Source organism: Silurus aristotelis (genome assembly GCF_946808225.1).
Source record: "Silurus aristotelis genome assembly, chromosome: 20".
NCBI lineage: Eukaryota > Metazoa > Chordata > Actinopteri > Siluriformes > Siluridae > Silurus > Silurus aristotelis.
Window position 1 is genome coordinate 8,661,395 of NC_139593.1, and position 23,229 is coordinate 8,684,623.

The 23,229-nt window shown below is 36.5% G+C and overlaps 1 protein-coding gene across 22 annotated transcripts in view; it reads left to right on the forward strand.

Annotated features, from left to right (window-relative positions):
* The window catches only part of rims1b (regulating synaptic membrane exocytosis 1b), a 56,742-nt gene extending 40,145 nt beyond the window's left edge, over positions 1-16,597 (forward strand). For 7 of the 22 annotated variants that reach the window (XM_083522919.1, XM_083522918.1, XM_083522924.1 and 4 more), the window contains 10 exons: positions 2,516-2,605; positions 6,539-6,645; positions 6,770-6,888; positions 7,295-7,446; positions 10,188-10,405; positions 11,747-11,894; positions 13,406-13,512; positions 13,765-13,866; positions 14,131-14,270; positions 14,547-16,597. In XM_083522919.1, coding sequence (XP_083379045.1) covers positions 2,516-2,605; positions 6,539-6,645; positions 6,770-6,888; positions 7,295-7,446; positions 10,188-10,405; positions 11,747-11,894; positions 13,406-13,512; positions 13,765-13,866; positions 14,131-14,270; positions 14,547-14,765 — 1,402 coding nt within the window. In that variant the 3' untranslated portion in view covers positions 14,766-16,597. Of the gene's footprint in view, positions 1-88; positions 167-406; positions 527-2,515; positions 2,606-3,247; positions 3,314-5,588; positions 5,673-6,538; positions 6,646-6,769; positions 6,889-7,294; positions 7,447-7,807; positions 7,961-9,712; positions 9,841-10,187; positions 10,406-11,746; positions 11,895-13,405; positions 13,513-13,764; positions 13,867-14,130; positions 14,271-14,546 lie in introns of those variants that run through there. The other 15 variants (XM_083522931.1, XM_083522925.1, XM_083522929.1 and 12 more) reach the window with 7 other exon arrangements.
* Positions 16,598-23,229: the final 6,632 nt, after the last annotated feature.

The following is a 23,229-nucleotide window of genomic DNA, read 5'->3' on the forward strand; positions in this document are numbered from 1 at the left end:
CTTGCACGTTCACATTTCTTGTTCACTAATGCACTTTTTTTCTTTACCCCTTCCCATTGCATGCCCGTTTGTGCATTACATTTGTTAGGAACTTAACTAGACACTGTAATACTTTGCCCCCAAAGATGCCTTTGTTAGTGAATGGCATTCACAAAGACATATACAGGTAAGATCTGACTCTGTATTAGATTAGGAAAAATGCCTTCATGTTTTGCCCCTTGTGATATGTGTGAGATTTAAAACCCATGATTTTCTTTCTATTTCTTATACACATTTTGTGAGGTTCCTCATCCTGTTGCTTGGTTAAGCACTTACAATACACAACCAGGCTCTGGCATTCAGTATTTTAGTTTTGCCTTTCTTGCACGCTTTTTTTTCTTGTTTATTTCTTTATTCCCATGCTAAGCTCCACCCTTCCTGCATGCCTAAAGATCAAATCAACACGGCGGCTAGAAGGGGGTGGGGTCTCACCTCGTAGCCCCACCCCACAGCGTGTGCTCAGATTTACAGATGAGGTCAGCATTAGGTAAGCGCTTTCCAGATATTTAGACTTAGCCCATTTCTCTGAGCTCTGATTCTCCTTCCTGATGCCACAAAAAATCTTACTGACCCTATCTGCTACCACACTTATCCTAGAACATTTTTCATAATAATAGACACTCGTGCTTACAGAAGCTTTGACCACACCCGCTTTTTCTGATCATTTACGCAACATAACTGATCCTCTGATCATTTCTAGGCAGAGAATATATACCTCCACTCCAACATTAATACTGGCCACGCCCACCCAGTATTATAAAAACTTTGACCATGCCTACAACTTTTTTTTTTTTTTTTCTCCTTTTGGACTATTTGGATTTATTAATGATTTCTTTTTTTTTAATTATTGTAATTTTTACTGAAATAATACCTTTTTTTTAACAACAGACTCTCAGTCTCAGTCTTAGTTACAGATAGTGTTTATTCAAGCTATATAAAAAGACAAGAAAAAAATAAACTACAGCAATACACTTAAATACAACCTATATATATATATATATATATATATATATATATATATATATATATATATATATATATATATATATATATATATATATATATATATATATATATATATATATATATATATACACAGTACAGACCAAAAGTTTGGACACACCTTCTCATTCAAAGAGTTTTCTTTATTTTCATGACTATGAAAATTGTAGAGTCACACTGAAGGCATCAAAACTATGAATTAACACATGTGGAATTATATACATAACAAAAAAGTGTGAAACAACTGAAAATATGTCATATTGTAGGTTGTTCAAAGTAGGCATCAAGAGAATGCCAAGAGTGTGCAAAGCAGTAATCTAAGCAAAAGGTGGCTACTGTGAAGAACCTACAATATGACATATTTTCAGTTGTTTCACACTTTTTTGTTATGTATATAATTCCACATGTGTTAATTCATAGTTTTGATGCCTTCAGTGTGACTCTACAATTTTCATAGTCATGAATATAAAGAAAACTCTTTGAATGAGAAGGTGTGTCCAAACTTTTGGTCGGTACTGTATATATAATATATATAAACTTTTGGTCTGTACTGTATGTATGTATGTATGTATATATATATATATATATATATATATATATATATATATATATATATATATATATATATATATATATATATATATATATATACACAAACAAACAAAATAATTTGGTCAAGGTTGTACAGCAGCAAAACGACACTGTTGTAAATCTGTGCAGCTTCTATACTAGAATGGTATAAGTGGCATTTTTAGACCTAACTGCTAAGCCTGACAAAGTAATTTATCTAAAGACAGTTGGAGGATGTTGGAGTACTTGGATTCAGATTGTTCTCAGCATTGTTTATTGACAGTGTGAAGATTAAGTGACCAGCTGGAAACAAAAAAGATTTAAGAGAGGAAAACAGAAGCGTGGTTGGAAGCCAGGTGTTTGTCAATATTCTGCATGAACAGATCCAGTTTGTGTAGCAGCCAGATGGACCGAAAAAAATAAAAAAAGGCAGAGTCACTAATGAGCCATTCTGGCACTTGGAGGAAGGCAGTCTCTAAACTGTACCACTGACTCACTGCCAAAAATGCGGTTTAAGCATTTTGTTCACTAACCAAGTCTTAGATTGATTTATACATACATAAGGTTTATAATACTAATAATAATAATAATAATAATAATAAATAAATAAATAAATAAATAAATAAATAAATAAATAAATAAATAAATAAATAATAATTGTAATTGTTCCTGATGTCTTTCTTTCATTTCTTTCTTTCAAATTTATACAAATATTTAAATTCATCCTTTATATTTTTTATTTTTGTATGTATTTATTTTTTTTATTGTTTTTCTATTCAAATTCCTTTTTTAAATTTATTATTATTATTATTATTATTATTATTATTATTATTATTATTTAATTTATTATTTCTTATTACATTTTCTATTTTATTTCATTCTTTCATATTTTTCACTTCCACAGTGATCTTCAGCCATCGTTGGACCGAGTGCGAAGTGCCAGTACGACCTGTCTGAGGCCTGAGAACAGTTTCCGCTCCCCTGACAGAGAAAGGTACAGAGAAATAAAAAGGAAAGCAAGGACAAAAATAATTATAGCAGTGACCACACACACACACACACACACACACACACACACCACACACATGGACAAAAACGCCACACATCACTGCTACAGAATGTTCCAGAAGTAGTAGCACTGTTACTAAAATAATTGCCAGTCCAAAAATTTCTATTGCAGTTTATTCTTAATAGATGTTTGTCTTGAAGAAACTCTTTATTGTGAGCATGGGTTACAAAATCGAGCGTAATTGTAAGATCTGCTGCATTTCAGCACAGAGCCTCTGTTTTATTTTTCAGTTTGAACATTATGTTCTGCACCTTGCTAATTTAATCTTGGATCTGCTCTGCTGTGGACCGACCAGCCCCCCCCCCGCATTTTACCCACCCTATTACTTTTGGAACAGCCTGTACCATCACTCCTTTCAGTACTATTTAAATGCTTTTGTATAAGGTGTGCAGACTGATTGTAATTTGTACTAATAATAGCCGAGGAATTGTCCTCAGGCCAAAATGAAAGACACCCATCCTATCATAGAGCTCCATTTTATCTTTTTTTTCTTTTTCCATTCAGTCGCTTTCTCATACCTCATCTTTTTCTTTTGTCTTTAACTCATTCATTGCCTGCTGTGCTCAGGCTGTCAGGCAGTTTGGACAGGCCTGTGTGTGCAAAAACGAACAAGAAATCCATTGACAATGACAGGTGAGCATTTCCAAGCACTGTGCTCACTTATTCACTCTTCTGTTTCTTCACCCTCGCTTGTTTCACTTTGCGTTTTTAGAGATTAGGGTTGCAGCAGTATAATGTGATGAGGATTTTGAAAGCATGCAATAGGGGGATACACCAAAAAAGCTGTGATAATGTATTTATTTATTTATTTATTATAATGTCTCGCTTATTAGAGAGTCTTGCCTTAACACTTTCCTTTTTTTCTTCTCTCTCACACTTCTATTCTAACTATAAATCTATTAATTATGGGTCAAATTCAGAGTTGGCAAATTAGATTTTAGGTTTCTTTAATGATGGTTTTCAGAGGAAGAGGAGGAGGAGGGAAGTTCTCAGTGTTCGGGTTTGTTTAACACAGATGCTTTAGTGAATTTCCTGGGTAGTTCATTCAGATTATTAAAGTGACCTGTATTCAGATTATGCCTCTGGTGTTGTCACTGGTGTTCCTGCCCTTAGAACATAAATTTGTATCCAGAAAAACAAGCCATAGGATGGACTGACAAAGAATTTTAAAAATATCAGACCATTAAAAATACTGTTCTTACTAATATACAAAGAGAAGTAGGTAGAGGTTAAAATTAACATAGATTTTTATAGATTATACACAGTACAGACCAAAAGTTTGGACACACCTTCTTATTCAAAGAGTTTTCTTTATTTTCATAACTATGAAAATTGTAGATTCACACTGAAGGCATCAAAACTATGAATTAACACATGTGGAATTATATATGGAATTATATACATAACAAAAAAGTGTGAAACAACTGAAAAATGTCATATTCTAGGTTCTTCAAAGTAGCCACCTTTTGCTTTGATTACTGCTTTGCACACTCTTGGCATTCTCTTGATGAGCTTCAAGAGGTAGTCACCTGAAATGGTCTTCCAACAGTCTTGAAGGAGTTCCCCGAGAGATGCTTGCCACTTGTTGGCCCTTTTGCCTTCACTCTGCAGTCCAGCTCACCCCTAAACCATCTCGATTGGGTTCAGGTCCGGTGACTGTGGAGGCCAGGTCATCTGGCGCAGCACCCCATCACTCTCCTTTTTGGTCAAATAGCCCTTGATGCCTTCAGTGTGACTCTACAATTTTCATAGTCATGAAAATAAAGAAGACTCTTTGAATGAGAAGGTGTGTCCAAACTTTTGGTCTGTACTGTACATATATAAATAGTATTTTATATTTTTTGTAAATCTTCTGGTATAATAGAAATTTCTAAATTAAATGATATAGGTCCTATCTAAATGTTTTGCTGTAATGTACTGTATGTAAAAAAAAATCTGAGTTCTTAAACTTACACGTACACGCAATACACAGTAGGTAAGCTAGGTTGGTTTTTTTATTTAAAATGAGCACATGGTTCATTTTGCACTTTTCTTAAGCAGCATGTGTACAGTGTAATGGATAAGCCGTCATGCTAAAATTAAATCGTACCTGCAGCAGTCCTGGGTGGAAGTTCAAATTTTATTATAATAATGAATGTACCATATAAAATGTGGTCTTTAGTGTAGGTATTGTCTCCAATTAAGATTCTAAAGGGATGATTTATAAAATAAATCTTTAATCAATTATTAAGTTTCATCTCAGACATGCAGAAACCGTACTCTATAGGGACAAAAGTATTGGGACACCTGACTACTTTTCCAGCCATATGTGGTTCTTTTTCAAACTTTCACCACAAATTGTTACAAAATTGTATAGGATGTTTTTTGAACATGGTAGCATTACATTTTCCTAAAACTTGTACTAGCATGACAATGCTCTTGTGCACAACGTCAGCTCCATGAACATGGTGCGTTTTGGGTTGGAGAGGAAAATCTTGAGTGGACTGCTGTAGAGCTCTGATCTCAAGATGAGTTGGAACACTGACTGCACTGACCCCAGGCCTCCTCACCTCACCTACATCAGGACTTTACTAACACCCTTATGGGTGAATGAGCACAAAAGTTCAGTACAACGTTCCCTAATCTAGTGTAACATCTTCCCATAAGCGTGGAGGTTATTTTAGCATAATGGAGGTTATTATAAAAAATGGAAAATAATTGTGGAACAGGATGTTCAAACGACACATACAGATCTTATGTTCAGGTGTCCACAAATTTTTGTCCATATAATGTACCTTGACTCTTGGCTCTTATTTTATTTATTTTTTTAACTCCTTGCTTGCTTTTTTGCTGCCTCACATGTTTTTTTTTTTTCTGGGTTTCTTTTCTTTGTACCTCTTTCTTTCTGGTGTTTCATTCCTGCATTAAGGATCCAGCCCACCTCCATCCTGCGGGGCAGCAGGTGGAGGAGAGATGGCCCAATCCAGCCCTTTGGGCACTCCATCCAGGAAAGGTGCATTCTGGTTAATCCCAAATCTAAAAATCTACCTTTTTAAGATCAGTTTCTCACTCTGGCACTGTTGCCCACTTTTATTTAGCCTTTTTTTCCACCACAATTCTTGCAATAATTTTTTGGTATCAAACTAAACAATTCCCACTGTTTATATAGTAAAATCCACAGTGGTAAAACAGAATGGTGCTGTAGGTCTGCTGAAACACCACTAAAATAGTTGTTATATAGACGTGTTCCAAGTCAATTTTAATTAAAACACAATTCCCATTTAGATCAGGATTGTCGGTCATTGTTGGGTTGTAAAGCCAATGTTTATTCTTCTTTGATCATTTCACCATTTATTTTTATTTCCTGTTTCTGTCTTTGCTCTCTATTTAAGTTTCCATCCACTTGCATTTACAAATTATAAATCTGCACATTACAAATGAGCATTACTGCAAATCAACAGTAACTCATGAGGAAAAAACTAGAACACTTGGTTTATAGAAACACAGCACAACATGATTAAGATACAATGGTGCCGTTGGAGCTTAGGGGTGGTCTTTAGTGTAGGTATTGTCTCCATGGCTCAATGATCCTGATTTAAAGTTTGTAATACCACCAAGTGGCCACTGTTGGGTCCTTGAGCAAGAGCTGTAACTTTCAGCTGCTCAGCTGTATCATGTCTTAACTGTAAGTGTTTGTGTGAAGAAAATGTGAAAATATGTTTGAACTAAACAATGATAGTCAGTATCATGCCATGTGTTTTAGCGCCTACATTTTGTATATAGATTTGTAGCAAATCTCTTTCTTTCTTTCTTTCTTTCTTTCTTTCTTTCTTTCTTTCTTTCTTTCTTTCTTTCTTTCTTTCTTTCTTTCTTTCCTAGATCACATATGCATGGAGGACATAACTCCCCTACAGAGTCTCCATTATCAGTGCGCAGAGGAAGACAGCTCCCACAACTTCCTGCTAAGAGCAGCAGTATTGAGCAAGGTAGTCTATCTATCTATCTATCTATCTATCTATCTATCTATCTATCTATCTATCTATCTATCTATCTATCTATCTATCTATCTATCTATCTATCTATCTATCTATCTATCTAATCTTTTTTCAGCTCTGGCAGTAGAAGAGCGAGCTCGGCAATTGAGTCAGATTCGGGTCCCATCGTATCGGCCAGGTTCATCCGCCAGCTCAGGCCATGAACAAGACATGGATCTAAAGAACAAGAGAGATGTGAGTCAGTCTTAAACACACACACACACACACACACACACACACACACACACACACACACACACACACACACACACACACACACACACACACACAAACACACACACACACACACAGCTTTACACAAATAGAAGTGTCCAATACAACACTGTAGACTGTGGCATTTAGGGAACTTTACACCTCTATACCAGACAAAGATTGGTGGAAGATATCTTATTTACGATTCATACACTAGGAATGTTAAAATGGATCCAGTATCTGTATGTACTTCAGTTCTTGCAAGCATTTTGTACTAATATTCCAAACTAAAGTGCCATTATTTAAAGCTTGAGTTGTACAGTATGTGGGAGCAGACTGGTGCTGATTCTGATGTTGATATTGATGATGGTTGTTTGTAAATGTGTAGATGTACAAGAGGAGCTGTGATAACATGTCTGCGAGGTCGTCTGACAGTGATGTGAGCGACGTGTCTGCCGTGTCACGGGCCAGCAGCGCATCTCGTCTCAGTAGTGCCAGCTACATGTCTGTCCAATCAGAGCGACCACACGGACGGATCAGGTTGGAGGAAATTTGCATGCACATTACATATCTGTACATGAAAAGCATGCACTGATAACAGGCAATCAGACACATATGATCATGACACATTCAACTTTTTCTGTCAATAATCTCAGGTTTTGATTAGCAATCTCAGGCTCTGATTTCACATCATGTTTTAATAATCATGACATCTAACATAAAAGCATTCAAAATTTCCTCAAGGCTGTGAACTATTCTCTTTGGTTTGGTCTCATTCTTTCTGTTTTTGCATGGCTTTGCACGTCTCTATTATGCATGCTGCTGTCTTTCTTTCGTCCTTTTTTTTTTTTTTTTTTTTTTACATTTTCCTCACACTTTGCTACGCTGTCGGGGTTCAAAGGTCAAAATCACTGGAGAATTGCAAAGGGGAAGAGAAAAGGGAAAGGAGGATCTCATGGGGGGTGAGCAGGCCAGAGCAAAGAAGGAGCCTAGGAAAGAGGCGCTTCTCGGAGGAACTAAAACGCCGGCGCCACTCAGTGGCTGGAGATGTCAGGTAACTGCGGGATGGACAGGCGCCGCACTCCACTGGCACCAGAGAAAATATAGTATAATAACTTTTTAATGGAATCAGAAAATAACTATCTATTTTCTAATATTATGAATGAATAAAAATGATAAATGATTAGAGTGAAAATCTTAAAACAGTTTTTTTAGTCATTCATAAGAACATAAGGCTGATCTCAGGCCACAACAAAAAAAATCTATGCAAATGTTACACTTTATATTGAGGAGAAATGTGTAAGAGGAGTGTCGCTGTATTATGTAGTGCAGACGAGCTTCCGTACCGCCCTGCTGCTCTGGAAGCCAACTGGAGCGTTATGAGACTCTGCAGCTGGAGGCTCCTGACACACTTTTGGAGACCCGGCTAAAAAGATTTCGCAGACAAATAAAAGATTTTGCTGTTGTTTTGCTCGAAAGAGTCTCCGCCAGCCAGACAATCTGCAATATAAAACAGAGGAATTATTTTTGCTCTAAAGCTATGGTTCTCATCCGGAATCTTATAATATGAAGGTTGTGATGTATTACATTGTCCAGTCTACACTTTAAATATATTAATATTTAATAATTTTATTATTTAGAAAGTGATCAATAATTTGTAAACAATATTTCCTATGTAGATTTGTTACTCAAGTGTGTTCTCTCAGCGTCGCTGCTGCCACATGAATATGATGCATCACAACACTAGATAACGAGGCGTGTTCCGAGAGTCACATAGAATACAGATTAACATGGAAGAGGTAGAGCTGCATCTTCCTGGAGACAGAACAGGAAAATAACTTCTGTTTTATGATTTTATGATGCGTTAGACATCAGAACTTTACTTAAGTACATTTATGGTTTGCTATCTGTCTGAGCCAAGGAAATAAAAGCAAACTATCTGTACCATTATTATATCTAATCTTTAATGTATCGTATCATTGGCTATGCATCAAGGTCCCCTGGTGGTCTAGTGGTTAGGATGTGGCGCTCTCAGCACTGCAGCCCGGGTTCGATCCCCGGTCAGGGAACCAACCCCAGCCATTACGGTTGCACAAGCCTTAGTGCTGGTCCCAAGCCCAGATAAATAGGGAGGGTTACGTTAATAAGGGCATCCAGCGTAAAAACATGTGCCAAATCAAAACATGCGGATGGTCCGCTGTGGCGACCCCTGACAAGAGAAGCCGAAAGAAAGTTATCATTGGCTATGCATCAGAATCGCCTCAGTTATGGAGATGCACATCCCTATTAGTTTTTACTCATGTACACATATATGCTTCTGCCTAGAAAATATAACAAAAACAAAACTTGGTCTGGGTGTTTGCTAAATTTGCATGTCCTTTTCTATTAATTGACATTATTTAACCCCAGATTAACTCACTACATGTTCAAACTAAAATCAAACATCCAATTCGTTTGTGTGAGCAATGTGCTTGGCTTCTCATGCGCTTCCTTTTACATATATGCAGCAATGAGCCACGTTTTATCCAAACCTATTATTCTGCCACACAATATGAAGCTGATGTTGTTTTGCACGTGCTCCTCCATTACACTCCTTCATCATGTGCATGTGTTTTTCTGTGTGTTATCTCGTCTCGTGTTTGTGTGTACGCTATGTGTCTTTTAGAGCCTTCCTTGCATGCCTCCAGTCATACATCCGCTGCTTTGCTGCCGCACCGTCATGTGATCCCCTTCCATCGAGCACCCTAACAGCCCATCCTCTTACGCCTCTACGGTCTGGAGAGGAGAAGCCCACCACCTCCCTCCCCCTCCCTACACCGAGTGCATTCTTCTGTATGGGCGTTATTGGGGCTGGGGAGGGTGAAGAGAGTGTAAAGGGACAATCCTGCAGCACCGTGACTTCCTCTGGGCACATTGACACCCGCTGGCTCCTCCGTAGGAGATCTGTGTTTCTTTCCTGTATTAATAGAAATGAATTAGTATAGAGCACGTGACCCATTGGCAGATAAATGGACATAAAAATTTACATACAACCTTAATTTTGTCACTAAATCATGGAGTTTTTTTTGTTCGTTTTTTTTGTTCAACTTAATGTGCTTGACTCAATTACTCTAATAAATATACAAACAATTGTACACGTTTGTCAGATGCTTTCTAAACACAGCTTCTTTACCAGAAAGTTAATGGAAAAAAAATCCTTAAAAATATATATTTATATGAACGAGATGTAGCAAACGAGACATGTGTTTAGACTCTTGCCTTCGGGTGGCTCTCTGTTCCAGTCGGCAGGTTCGGGCGTCCGCAGGCCGCAACATGTTAAAGAGCACGAGTGTGAGCGGCAACATCAACACACCCGAGCGTACTGATGGCAGCCAATCGGACACAGCGCTCGGCACAGTGGGCAGCAGCAGCAAGAAGCGTCGTTCCAGCCTCAATGCCCGCTTTGTAGCTATTGTGGGCAACAGACGCAGCCGCAGCACCTCCCAGATCAGCCAGACAGGTCAGAGCGTTTAATCAGCTTTACCCTTAGTGAGCAATTATGTGTTGTGGTTATGTGCCATTAAGTCTGGGTGATACAGCACAATAAATATATATATATATATGATGTCACCAACCTCTTTTCTTAGATATTGTGGATATTGGCTTTTCTTAGATTTTAATTATTGTAATTATTTTTATACATTTTTCTTTAAATATAGAAATTCCTTTTTTTTTAGTAATGAAAATTTAAATCATTAGATAAATGATACATGATGCACAAAGTCATTCTCATATAAAAAAAAAAAAAATAGACCCATTATTAAAAATAAAAAATATTTCATCACATTTATTATAAATAATTAGCCAGTTTATTTGTATTTATTTTTTATTAAATGCATTTCCTGACACAGTTTGAAAACTGGGATATGATTTTTTTTTCATCTCACTATCCCATGCATCACTGCATCATTAATTTACACAGTGCAGCTGGAGCTGCTATCAGAGCTGCTGTTATAGAAATGAATCTCTTTCTCACCGATACAAAAAATCCTCATTCTTCATAGGCTTTGAAATGTATGTCACACTGATCTAACACTATTCTCCACATTAATAAAGGATATTTTTGGTATATTTTTGATATTTGCTATATTTTCTTTAATAAATATTTAATAGATTCATATAGCCTCTTGGCCTTCGCCAATAATTTTTTTCTGCTTCGTATCCTGCGAAATAAAAAGCTGCACTTCAATCAAAATTTAACAAAGTTGTCTTAAATAACAGCAAATGTGGCCATTTCTTTGCCCTTTAAAAGGCAGGAGTGACTCTGCATTATTCCCTGTAAGAAGGCTGTCCATGCAGAGGCTAAAGTACAGAGGCTAGAATTTGCCCCGCTGCACTTGTTCGCTTTGAAGCGGACATAAAAGTACATTAGAGACATCTTAGCCCTGGAGCTACACTTCACTCTGTTCTGACATTTTTAAGTACAAAGACTCCGGCGAAGCTTTTATTTCTGTGGAGTGAAAAGCAGGCAGTTAGCTCAACAATGCTGGCTAACATTTCAATTAAAAAGAAAACAAAAATTTTGATTTCGATTACATGAGCAGCTTCAAACACTCTATAAAATGTTTTTTATTCTTATCATGAAGGCAGTTGAGTGGATATTTGTAAAGAATTGATTAAGAACTTTTATAAAATTACAGCTGTCAAAAACATTCTCTGGTGTGCTATAAGTAAGATTAGCACTGTAACACTGAGGTAAAATTAGCTTTCAGTACTAATTAGCATCTATTTGTGTCAGCTGTGATATCAGGAGGCCTGTTTTCACTTTTTTTGGTCTTGGATTTGTGCTGTCTGTCCCCAGAGGCGTCCAATAAGAAGTCGAAAGGAAGTGGGACGATACAGAGGAGTCAAGAGACAGGCATGGCCGTCGAGCTGCAACGTAACATGAGTCGCCAGCCGAGCCGCGAGTCCAACAACGGCAGCATGGCCAGCTATAACTCAGAGGGAAGGTAAGCCTTCTTTTTTTTTACTGCTTCCGGATATATTCAGAAAAGAGTATATAATCCATAACTCTCTTTGAAGGAGTTTGCTTTTGTGTTTTACTTTTTTTTTGTTTCTTGTTTTAGAGTCGGTATAATGTGTTTTTTTTTCTTTTACAGTGCCTTGGTTTTCGTGTATTCACTGTTAAATGGTATTAATTGGTGATTTACAATTATTTTATGTATTTTATATATATATATATATATGTGTGTGTGTGTGTGTGTGTGTGTGTGTGTGTGTGTGTGTGTGTGTGTGTGTATGTATACTCTTTTTAAAATTATCATCATGTTTTATTTTTGTCCACACCAAGAGGAAATAGAAACAATAGAAGGAAAATCCATTCTTTTTTCCACCAGAAACTCTAAAATCTTACACAAACCTGTAATGTGGTAGTACTCTAGATATTGCCCAGTATTTTAATAAATGTTGTCTTTTTCCCATGCTTGAGGCATGGGAAAAAGACACAAAGGATGTTGCTTTATTAAGCCCTGATTTGGGTTTATAAGTGAAAATAATAACAGGACACGCTCGTCTTCCGGTCATGGATTATATTTCTGTAACAGTACGTTAATTAAACTATGTATTATTCCTTTTATAAAACAGCAATTTGCCAAAAAGTATATTTAAATTTATTCATGAACAATACACCATGTATCAGTGATTATTGTTACATTTAAAGCAATGGAGAAGTTAATAAGACAAAACATGTTATGTTACTGAGTTTAAACAAATGGAAAGCTAACTAATGTTTCAAAGACTTTCTTGAGGCTACACAGTCTCACCCCACAACGTCACATATGGACGTTGCCTCGGATGGCGTACACATCCGACGCAGGGTTAGGGTTAGGGTTAGGGTTAGGGTTAGGGTTCGGGTCATCTTCGGATATGGACGCGGCCGGGGGGACAACCAACGAATCGGTCGTATGTAGTGGACATTTAGTAACATTATTATTATTTATTAAATATAGTATAAATAATCCGATACACTTATTATTATAAATAATAAGTGTTTATTAATATAAATAATATCTATTATAAATAATAAGTGCTTAAGTGTATAGGACGGCCAGCTACGTGGAAAAGCGATGCAAAGGGGCTCCCTTCTGCGTCGGATGTGTACGCCATCCGAGGCAACGTCGATACGTGACGATGTGGGGTGAGACTGACCTGCTTGAGTGGAAAACCCACTGATTTGTACAATATACTGACACTAAAGACTCATTCTATAACAGTTAAATAAACATCTCCTTAAAGATTTTACTATATCAATGATTAGCAGCATTTCTTAGATTTCTCCCTTATTAATAACCACAGATTATGTAGATCTTTTCTTTTTTTTTTCTTTTTTTTTTTTTTTTTTTACCAAACATTAATAAGAGTTATTTAAAAGAATCAACACATTCTGATGTGAGAATTTAACAGGGTTGTGGTATATAGTATCTTTATAGTATAGTATATTGTCTGGTTGCTGCGTTTTTAGTCCGATCTTCCCAGCTGTGAGGGTGGAGACTCAGTTCAGCGACTTCCTTGATGGATTGGGTCCTGCCCAGCTTGTGGGCCGGCAAACTCTGGCCACTCCTGCTATTGGTGAGTTGGATTGTAGTTTTACTTCTTTTCCACTGATTCTGAAACACGTTGATGTTCAAAGCAAGATCATGTTGATGTTCAAAGCATATTTATTTCACTAAAGCTCATTTATAACTCTAAAATGTCTGGGTCAATTATAAATGGTTGTTATATTTTAGATTAGGATCAGTATTTATAAAATAAAGCACATTTAATATTGTTTTCACTTTGCTTTTCTGAAGAATTGCTTTTTTTTTTTTTTATATTGTTCAGGAGACATCCAGATTGGCATGGTGAACAAAAAGGGAAAGCTGGAGGTGGAGGTGATCCGAGCCCGTGGCCTCATCCAAAAACCCGGATCCAAATCTCTCCCAGGTCAGTTCTTTGACATGAGCATGAGTGTTTTAAAGAAGGAAATTTTATAATTTACTGTGTGTGTGTTCATAAGACACAAATGTACTGCTCTATTAGCCTTAAAATACAATAGATTATTCATTTCACATACAGTGTATCCTGGGATTTTAAGTATTATTTTGTTTCTTTATTTTATTGATATGTTCTGGATTAAGTCTGGCCTGGGTTCAGAGTTCAGCTATCACTGTTCAGGGAGATTTTTAAACATGTATTTGTTGCTTTCAGCTCCTTACGTAAAGGTGTACCTGTTGGAAAACGGGGCATATGTGGCCAAGAAGAAAACAAAGATTGCACGGAAGACTTTGGACCCGCTGTACCAGCAGACCCTGCAGTTTGAAGAGAGTCCACAAGGGAAAGTGTTACAGGTGGGCCATTGTTCTGTGTTTCAATAACAATACACAGTTTTGCAGGAGAAGGCCAATTGATATAGCGTTTTGCAGGCGCAGACTGGATTATTGTTGTGTTTCGCAGAATAATCTTTTTTGTGTCGATTTAAATGTCATTTGTTGGTCAGGCATTAGCTATGATTTTAATTTTAGTTGCTATTTTTGGAGTTTGGTAAGTTGTATGTCTCTTTTTGTTTGTCATGGCTGCTTGATCAGTTGAAAAGCTATCAGAATCATTTGTTAACTTCCTTCTAGGTCATTGTCTGGGGAGATTACGGACGAATGGACCACAAATCCTTCATGGGAGTAGCACAAATCCTATTGGAGGAGCTAGACCTGGCCAGCAACGTAATTGGCTGGTACAAACTGTTCCCGCCCTCCTCTTTAGTAGACCCCACACTAGCATCTCTGACTAGGCGAGCTTCCCAGTCATCTCTGGACAGTTCTTCAGGACCTGCTGGGGTTCGATCCTAGTGCAGTGATTTACAAAGCACACTCCACACTCCAGAGGATCAACTGAAGACATGACAGGACCACAATCAGAGGCAGAGCGAAAAAAATAATGCGATGAACAAAAGACAAAGCTTTGATGAAAAATGACAATCACCCCTGTCGATTATGTTGGGTTCGTATTGTTTCTTTTCCCCCCCTCTTTTGTGCGTCTGGGCAAAAACAAGGCCTGTGCATTCTGCTGATTTTAAGTTACAGCCGTGGAGCTACAGTGCAATTTAATAGCAACTTAGAGTAACTAAAGCAGGGTGATTTGCAATTGTTGTAAAAGAAATGTACGTAGAATGTACTGACCTACATACACAATGATGACCTCTGACCAAGAGATTGTGGGGTCTCTATAGAGACTCCTGTACTGTATAAGCAAAGGTTGGAAGTCAATAAGTTATGACCTCGAAAGCAGCAGGGCCTTTCTAAAAAGGGATTTTATCAGTTTATCTTTTCGGTGCCTAAACATCGAGGACCCTGGGCTACAGTCCAGTATCTGTAAAACGTTACTGTTTTCAGGATGTTTACCACAAATGACGGAGGCAACGTTCTCCTCAATGTTTCCTCTTTGTTTCTTCTTTCAGCTGATTTCTTTTCGATTTCATACCTCTAGCACACACGTTATGAGGATTGTGTTGTCTACAAATTGTACTGTGTGCATGGTGATGATACTAAGAATGAAGGGAAAAAAATCTTGAGAAAATGTGTTTCCAGAAACATTTCCAAAAACATCAGTTTTGCATTCTCATACAGATTTCTATTCACACCTGACGGTTTTTCCATATGCTCTCACACCTTTCAAGCTGTCCCGATGGTCTATAGTGTACAGTAACTTTTCAGTTGCAGACTTCGGAAACGCCACATTGACCAAAGACTCACAGTTCTAAACGTCAAGGACCAAAAAGGCGTATTTGCGATTCAACAAGAAAGTCGTCACCAGAAAAAGTATTAACATGCCTAATAGATAAGGAAAAGCAGTGAAGACCAGCACAATCTTATTTATTTATTTTTTTCTAAATGGTCACCACTGGCTTTCCATTCTATTAGAAAGTTACTATTTTTGGTTAAGGCATTCCTTGATTTCACTACTAAAGCACTTCTTAATTGTCATCGTCAGATCGAAAGAAATATTCAACCAACAAAAGATCATTTACACCTTGCATTAACATTTCATCTATTTTTTATTTCAATTCTATAATCCAACATGCATTTAATTACTTGCTACAAGTGCAGTGGAATCTCAGATCACACTTCCAATCCGTGCACCAAGTCGACTCTTTCAAAATTCTTGAGCAACACCTTTAACCCTCAACTGCTAAACTGTAAACAGTGCCAAGCATCAGCCGAGTAAGTGTAGAAAGTTGGGAAAGATCTAGCTGTCAGTATGACGGTTGTTGTTGTAACTGTTGTGAAAATTTGTCATAGCTGTTAACATATTGATTAGAACTATTAAAATCTAACAGATTGTGTTGTAACAAAACCTTGTTTTATCATAAAAGTGAATACTGAGACATTAAAAAAACACTACACAATAGCGAGATCTTCATGAGCTAATCTTATCATAGGAACTTTTTTCAATTGCTGTTAAAAGGCTTGATTTGAGGCTTGATTTTTTTATAGGTTTGAGTCATAAATGTAGTCAAATGGCTTGACTGAATTCAAAAACAACAAATAGCACGAATAGACTGAATCATTAGCAGCTTAGCAAAGCGGCTAAACATGCAACACGAGACTTTTCAGACATGTCGAATTTATAAACTCCAGCCAACTTTTTAACACACAATAGACAGAAGTTTACCAACCAAAAATATACAAAATTCCCACAGATTTGAAAAAGCAAACCCAGTTTCTGTTTTAGGAACCGGACCTACAGTAACTGTTATAGAAGATGTTTAATTTGATGCAGATTTAAAGAGTACATAAGCAACCATCAATATATTTTTTTACCAAATGATAAACCGTCTAATTAAAATTCACAAAAAGGTATTTTTTATATTCTTTAGTTTCATTTATATATACTGTATGCTGAAAAGTGTGTCCAAAAGAGATCTATTCAAAATACTGGAATCCTCAAAAGCATCAGTTTTGCCATTTTTCCTTTAACGGTCACCTTATAGTGAATTGATGTTAAAGTGAATGTGAAGTGATGTTATTATACAGATTATATATAGAAGAAAGAAAGCACCTCAAAAACATGGAGACAATCTGTTTTCTGATGGCTTAGGGACTGAAAGTCCTACATTTTTCTGGTTTTGATGACTAATTAAGTACAGTAACAATCATAACATAAAGATCAAGGCTAAGTAAGATGATTTACTTAAAAAAAAAATGTAAGTCTGAAATCCAATTATATGATTGATATCGTAGCACAAAGATCGAGTCGAGGTGGATGAGCAAGCATAGCACTGAACAGTGTTTCCAGGTAAGAAGATCTCAAATGTAAGGATTTTTTTTTTCATTTGCTGAAAAGATTGGTTGCAAATACCAGGGATGCATCAAACTGAGTAAAATTACACTTTTTTCTGGTACTTGTCAATACCAATACTGATACCAAAATTCTTACTTAGTAAATTAAGCAATCATGTTTTAATGGTACATTCCATTTAGCTGTCAGTTGCTGCAATGAAATCCTTGTGCTTTTTGCTTTCATTTTTTAAATGTTTTCCTTCATTTGAACAGTCAAGTCAAGTCAAGTCAAGTTTATTTGTATAGCGCTTTTCACAAATCAACAGTTAAGGTGAATGGTGTGAATTTGTCCCTGATGAGCAGCCGTGGCGACTGTTGCAAGGAAAAACTCCCTTAGATGTTATAAGGAAGAAACCTTGAGAGGAACCGGACTCAAAAGGGGAACCCATCCTCATTTGGGTGACATCAAGAGTTTGATCATAAATATAACAGTACATTTAGTAAGCAGAGGATTTTATTACATCAGTCTTATTGTAGAAATTTTTTTATGTCATAATTTATTATTAAAATACATCCAGACTGATGCCATTTCATATCGTCTATTTATTATCACTAATGACATATAGTGTCACATGGTATTCACTGTTGGTGTTGGGGTACTGATATCAGTACTGATGCATCCCTAGCAAACACGATCATGTTTTGATCATTAACAAAAAAAATCAATCAATCAATGCAAGGTATAAATGAAGCCTTTTGTCTGGAAGTGAGCGTTAACTTCTATATACAGTAACCAAAAGGACAAAATATTATATAAATATAGTGTTTATATTATCTCCAGAAATCTAGTTCAAGACTTGGTAAACCTTATAAGATGGTGCAATATATAACACATATTCTATTATATCTGACTATTATTGATTTATCTGCTTTTTATTTCCACATGCATGCGGTTGGATTTTTTTTTTTTATGCAAAGCACATACTATTTTGCTGTTCAAATGCAAGCACAAGAACTTTCATGCTCTTTTTATTTATTTTTTATTTTTGCAGCAAATAAATGTTACAAAGTAGGTGGAAGAGTTCCAAAAGAAAAAAAAAAAGAAGGGAAAGAATTAGCTGTGTTCATTTGTCATACTTTTTTATTTTATTTTTATCTAATGCTCATATAAGCAATGCTCTTGTGCAATGTTCAAGTGACCAATCCAATTTTGTCATTGCAACTACAAACGCCAATCATCTGCCAGGCTACTGGCCCCTCCCAAGGGGCGGAGCAGCATGACCTGTTTCGAGCTGCATGCATACATTTTTATAAACAGACAAAATAGAACAACAAAAAAAGAAAAGAAATAAAGCTACAGAAATAGATACCTGTGTTAGTTCCACATACAGTAGGCCAGCTTGTTTGTTGCATGTACTTGTACAGTTTGCTTGTACTTGATAATGAAGAGATAAACTAAGAATCTAAAGCCATTCACTCTCAGATCCACGGAAAAAAAAAACCTCCAGTACTTGTCCTACATTCCGGTGATGAATGTTTTATTTATTTTTTTCCTTGCTTTTTTGTCTTTTCTAATCCCTTTGAAGGAAATATGTGCTGTACTGTAATACTGATCATAACTTAACCTCCTTCTTTTACAAATATCTCATATGTAAATTATTCTTTACCTCCTAGGGACAGAGATTAGCTAATTATACATCAATTAGAGTGACACATAGCTTACAGAACAGGTGTGAAATAATAATAATAATAATAATAATAATAATAAGACATGCACAATACAAATAAGAAAAAATTACTGAATGTGCATAGATTGTAAATATGAACTAACCATTAAGTCGGTTAAGCCATATTTGCAAAAAAAAAAAAAAAAAAAAAAAAAAAAAAAGGGGCCAAGGATTTTCTTGCAAAAGATGTCTCAGTTCTCGAAGGTACCACTGACTCGCTGGAGCCGAGTCGTGACGTCAGGACTCAATGCTCAGCTCCGTCACAACACAACCATCTCTGTGCTTTCAATGCAAGACTCTCACTTCAACATGTGTCCATTGGAGGGAAAAAAATTTGGTTTGTTTTGTTTTGTTAATTTGCTTTTTTTTATTATTATTTTTATTTTTACACAAGCCCAGTTTTCATTTGACTATCAGTACTACTGGGTAGAAAAAAATGAAAAGAAAACACACAAAAACGCTGATTGTTTACAACTTACATTATATGTTCCACTGAAATGAGTCAAGAAAAAAAAAATTATAGTATGAATTAAAAAAAAAAAAAAAAGTATTCACTTGCAACACTTTTGTTTGTAAAAAAGATGTGGCTCAAATGATGTGTATGTTTTATATTTAAAAAAAACGTTCATTTTTATTATTTCCAAATAAAAAAGTGTGTGGAAGGAATATTTTGTACTGTTCATTTCTTAGGCATTATATTGGCCCTTAAGCCCCCTGAAGTCATGACTAACTATAAGACTACCGTATTTTTCGGACTATAAGCCGCTACTTTTTTCCCACGTTTTTTTTTTAACGCACGACGATGCCAAAAGATAAACTCTCGAGAGAAATTGTTGTGAAAGGAAGGAGGAAGACAGTGAACAATGACTTTCTTGGTCGGCTACTGTTTAGATACACGCCGTTGTAACGCGTTGAGTCTGGGTGAAGGGAGAGCTCGCTAACTCCAGTTGCAACAGAAATCATATAAGCACTGACAGGTTTCCAAAACTCGTGATTTTTTATTTTTCTTGGCAACAGCGTTACGGGTTAGTCAAAGAAATTCAGAAATGAGAATCAGAATATAATAAGGACATATTCCTCGGTCTTGCACACATGCAGTAATAGCGGAAAAATACAGCGGCAGACTATTCCCAAAATACCGCTCTGCTCTTAAAGGCCACAAAATAATTCACTCGTTACATCGTGTAACAGACACTGTTGTTAAAGCCTGTGTAAAGTTTATTAGTTTCAGTGTAGACAGTGCGGCTTATAGACAGGTGCAGCTTATTTATGTTCAAAATAAAAATCTTCGTCAAATTCAGTGGGTGTGGCTTATATATGGGTGCGCTTTATAGTCCGGAAATTACGGTATTTATAAAGCTATATAATTATAGATTTCAATTACTTAATTAAATGTGGAAGCATGCAACCAAGAATGTACTTAACTGAAAGTTTAAACGTTTATATTAATTAATAAGCTCTTTTTTTTTTATATAAAACCAATTTAAATTATTACTTATTTGAGGTTATTAGCAACCACACATTTTACCTCTTAAAGCATTCAATCTGGATAAGTTTGTTCATGTATGCTATATAACTTTTTATAAATATAAATAATTTATATTTATAAATAATCAAAATATTTGATTAATATTTTCTAAAGAATTTGAATTCGGGTCTGGGGTTCAATCCCCAGTATCGCCAAGCTGCCACTCTTGGGCCCTTGAGCAAGGCTCTTAACCCTCTATGCTCCGGGGGTCCCTTACGAGGGAAATATCAAGGTCCGTGACGTCGGAGTGACGTTGGGCCGCCTTCCCGTGGGCTCACCACCTGCAGGAGGGACCGTAAGGGACGGTGCTGTGAGGATTGGGCAGCAGTCGAAGGCAGGGGCCTGCTTAGACTGCTGCCCCTGCGACCCGAATTACGGATAAGCGGGAGAAAATGAATGAATGAATGAATGAATTTGAATTCTTTTGAGAAAAAAAAAACAGGATTAGCTAAATATGTAGTCATTGGAAAAAAAGCCAAAACTTGCCTCAACATGTACAGTACCTTTAAATGATCAAGTTTTCGATTCTTTTTTCTCCAGCCTACTGAAATTCACTCTATGGTCACCTAAACATGAGATTTGTTTGTGCTTATTGAATATCCTATTTCACATTTCATTTCCTGTTATAATAACCTCCACTCTTCTGGGAAGATGTTCAACTAGATTTTGGAGATTGCTTGTGGAGATTTGTGCTTATGCAGCAACAAGGTGTTTAGTAAAGTCAAGTACTGATGTAGGATGAAGAGGCCTGGGGTGCAGTCCGAGTTCCAATTAATCTCAAACGTGATCAGTAGGGTTGAGGCCAGAGCTTTATAGCAGGCCTCCTAGGATCTTCCACTCCAACTAGTGTAAGTCATATCTTCATGGAGCTGGTTTTGTGTACATTGTTGGAGCAGGTTTAATAGTCTAATAGTTTAAATGAAGGAAAATGTTATACTACTGCATCCAAAAACACCCTTTACAATTGTTTGCCTCAAACACTGTGGTTACAGTTTGGTGTAGAACCACAAATGGCTGGAAACGTTGGTTGTCCCAATACTTTTCTTCACATATTGTATTTTACTGAGACAGGGCTTGGGGGCGCAGTCTCAGTTTCAAAGTCTAGTGGCTTATGGGATTGGAAAGCACACAGATACATACTGTAGCAGTAAGTTCATGTAGGACCCAGTAGATGAACCTTCACAAATCGATAGAAATAGTTTTTTTCTTAATTGATTCATTTAATTGAATGCCCTAAACTGGAATGTAAATAAAATGCAATAAGGTCATTCAATTGATACATGTTAAGTCATTAGCTAGATCAGTTAGAAGTCATCTGAAGATCTAAATAAAAAATGTGGGGAAAAAACCCACAAAAAATCCAAACAACCCCAATTTATACTTAAGTACTATTTAAGTATTATTTCCATTAATGAAGTGCCATTGCTGAACTTATGTGCAGCATAAAACTTATAGGAAATGTAAGTAGTTATTAGATGGAGGTATGTAAGTCTGGCCCCACTGGACCACTAGTATCCTGGGATTTTAAGGAAGTAAACACATTTGTTCTTATATTTTATTTATTTGTCAGTTGTCTTTATCCAAGGTGACCCATTCTGGGTCAAGCAACTGGCTAAAATACTGTGTGATAGTGTGGGAGGAACGAAGAGACTAAAGTAAGGTTAGTACTAAGCAATAGTAAGCAGTCCAGGGGGGTTGAAACAATGTGATGTGAAGCAATTGCATTCTAACCACCTTGTACGGTACTTGATTATTACAGCACATACCAAACAAATGTTTTATACCTTTTTTATCACGGCAATTTCTCATGATGCTAACTATTATTATTTTTTGAACAAAGGCATGTCTTTTCACTGGAATATTGTACACTAATCATTTTGGTTCGAACTGCTTTAAACCCTCATTCTCTCTTGAACACATTTGTGACTTCTTCTACGAACGTCACTTTTTTGTGTCAACATTCTTTCACATCATTGATCCGAAGTTGCCTTAAAGGTACACAAAAAAAAACGTGAAATGCAACAAATCACGGCATTCATTGCAATGTTTTGTCCATTTCATTTGCAAATGTACAGTAAATCAAGCCACCATCCCATTGCAGTCACCAGCAGATGGCAGGCTTTTGTCAGGATGTGTGTTGGAGGATTAGCTCAAGCATTTCAAAGCACTCCAGGGCCATCATCATTGCATTGCAGCAACCCTACGCAATCAGCAATGCCTCCGTTTGGCAACTTTTTCTGGGTCATTCTTCAGCCGTTTCATCCGTAAACGTCCATTCTGTTATGGCGTCTGATGAGCCAGCATGAATGTGCTCCAGGGGCTCATTAAGCTCCAAATGTTGCCAATTAGCACCTTATTACTCGAGTGTCTTTTCACTGAGATCAAGTCCCTGCATGACAGATTACTCTCTAGACTAAGGAGATGCACTCAGCTCTGGTGGGTTTTATTTAGGAAATTGATTAGCAATTATAAGGAAATTGTTTAACGAAAGGTTCTTTGATACTCGATTTGTTTCGAACATGTAAGTGTGGATTTTAGAGAAAGACAAGGGCCTTGAGAGTCACTATGTCACATTGAGAGTTACACTGGATTAAAGGAAAATGGTGGTCATAACTCTGGTACTAGACTGAGAGATCTGTAAGTAGGAAACAAATCACATGCAGCTAATAAAAACATAATCAGCAGGTGGTGGTTTACTAAACTAATGTATGGAACGTATAGGAAACAAATTAATTCTTGAAATCACTTGTGTTATAGCAGCTGTAGATGTATTTTTTTT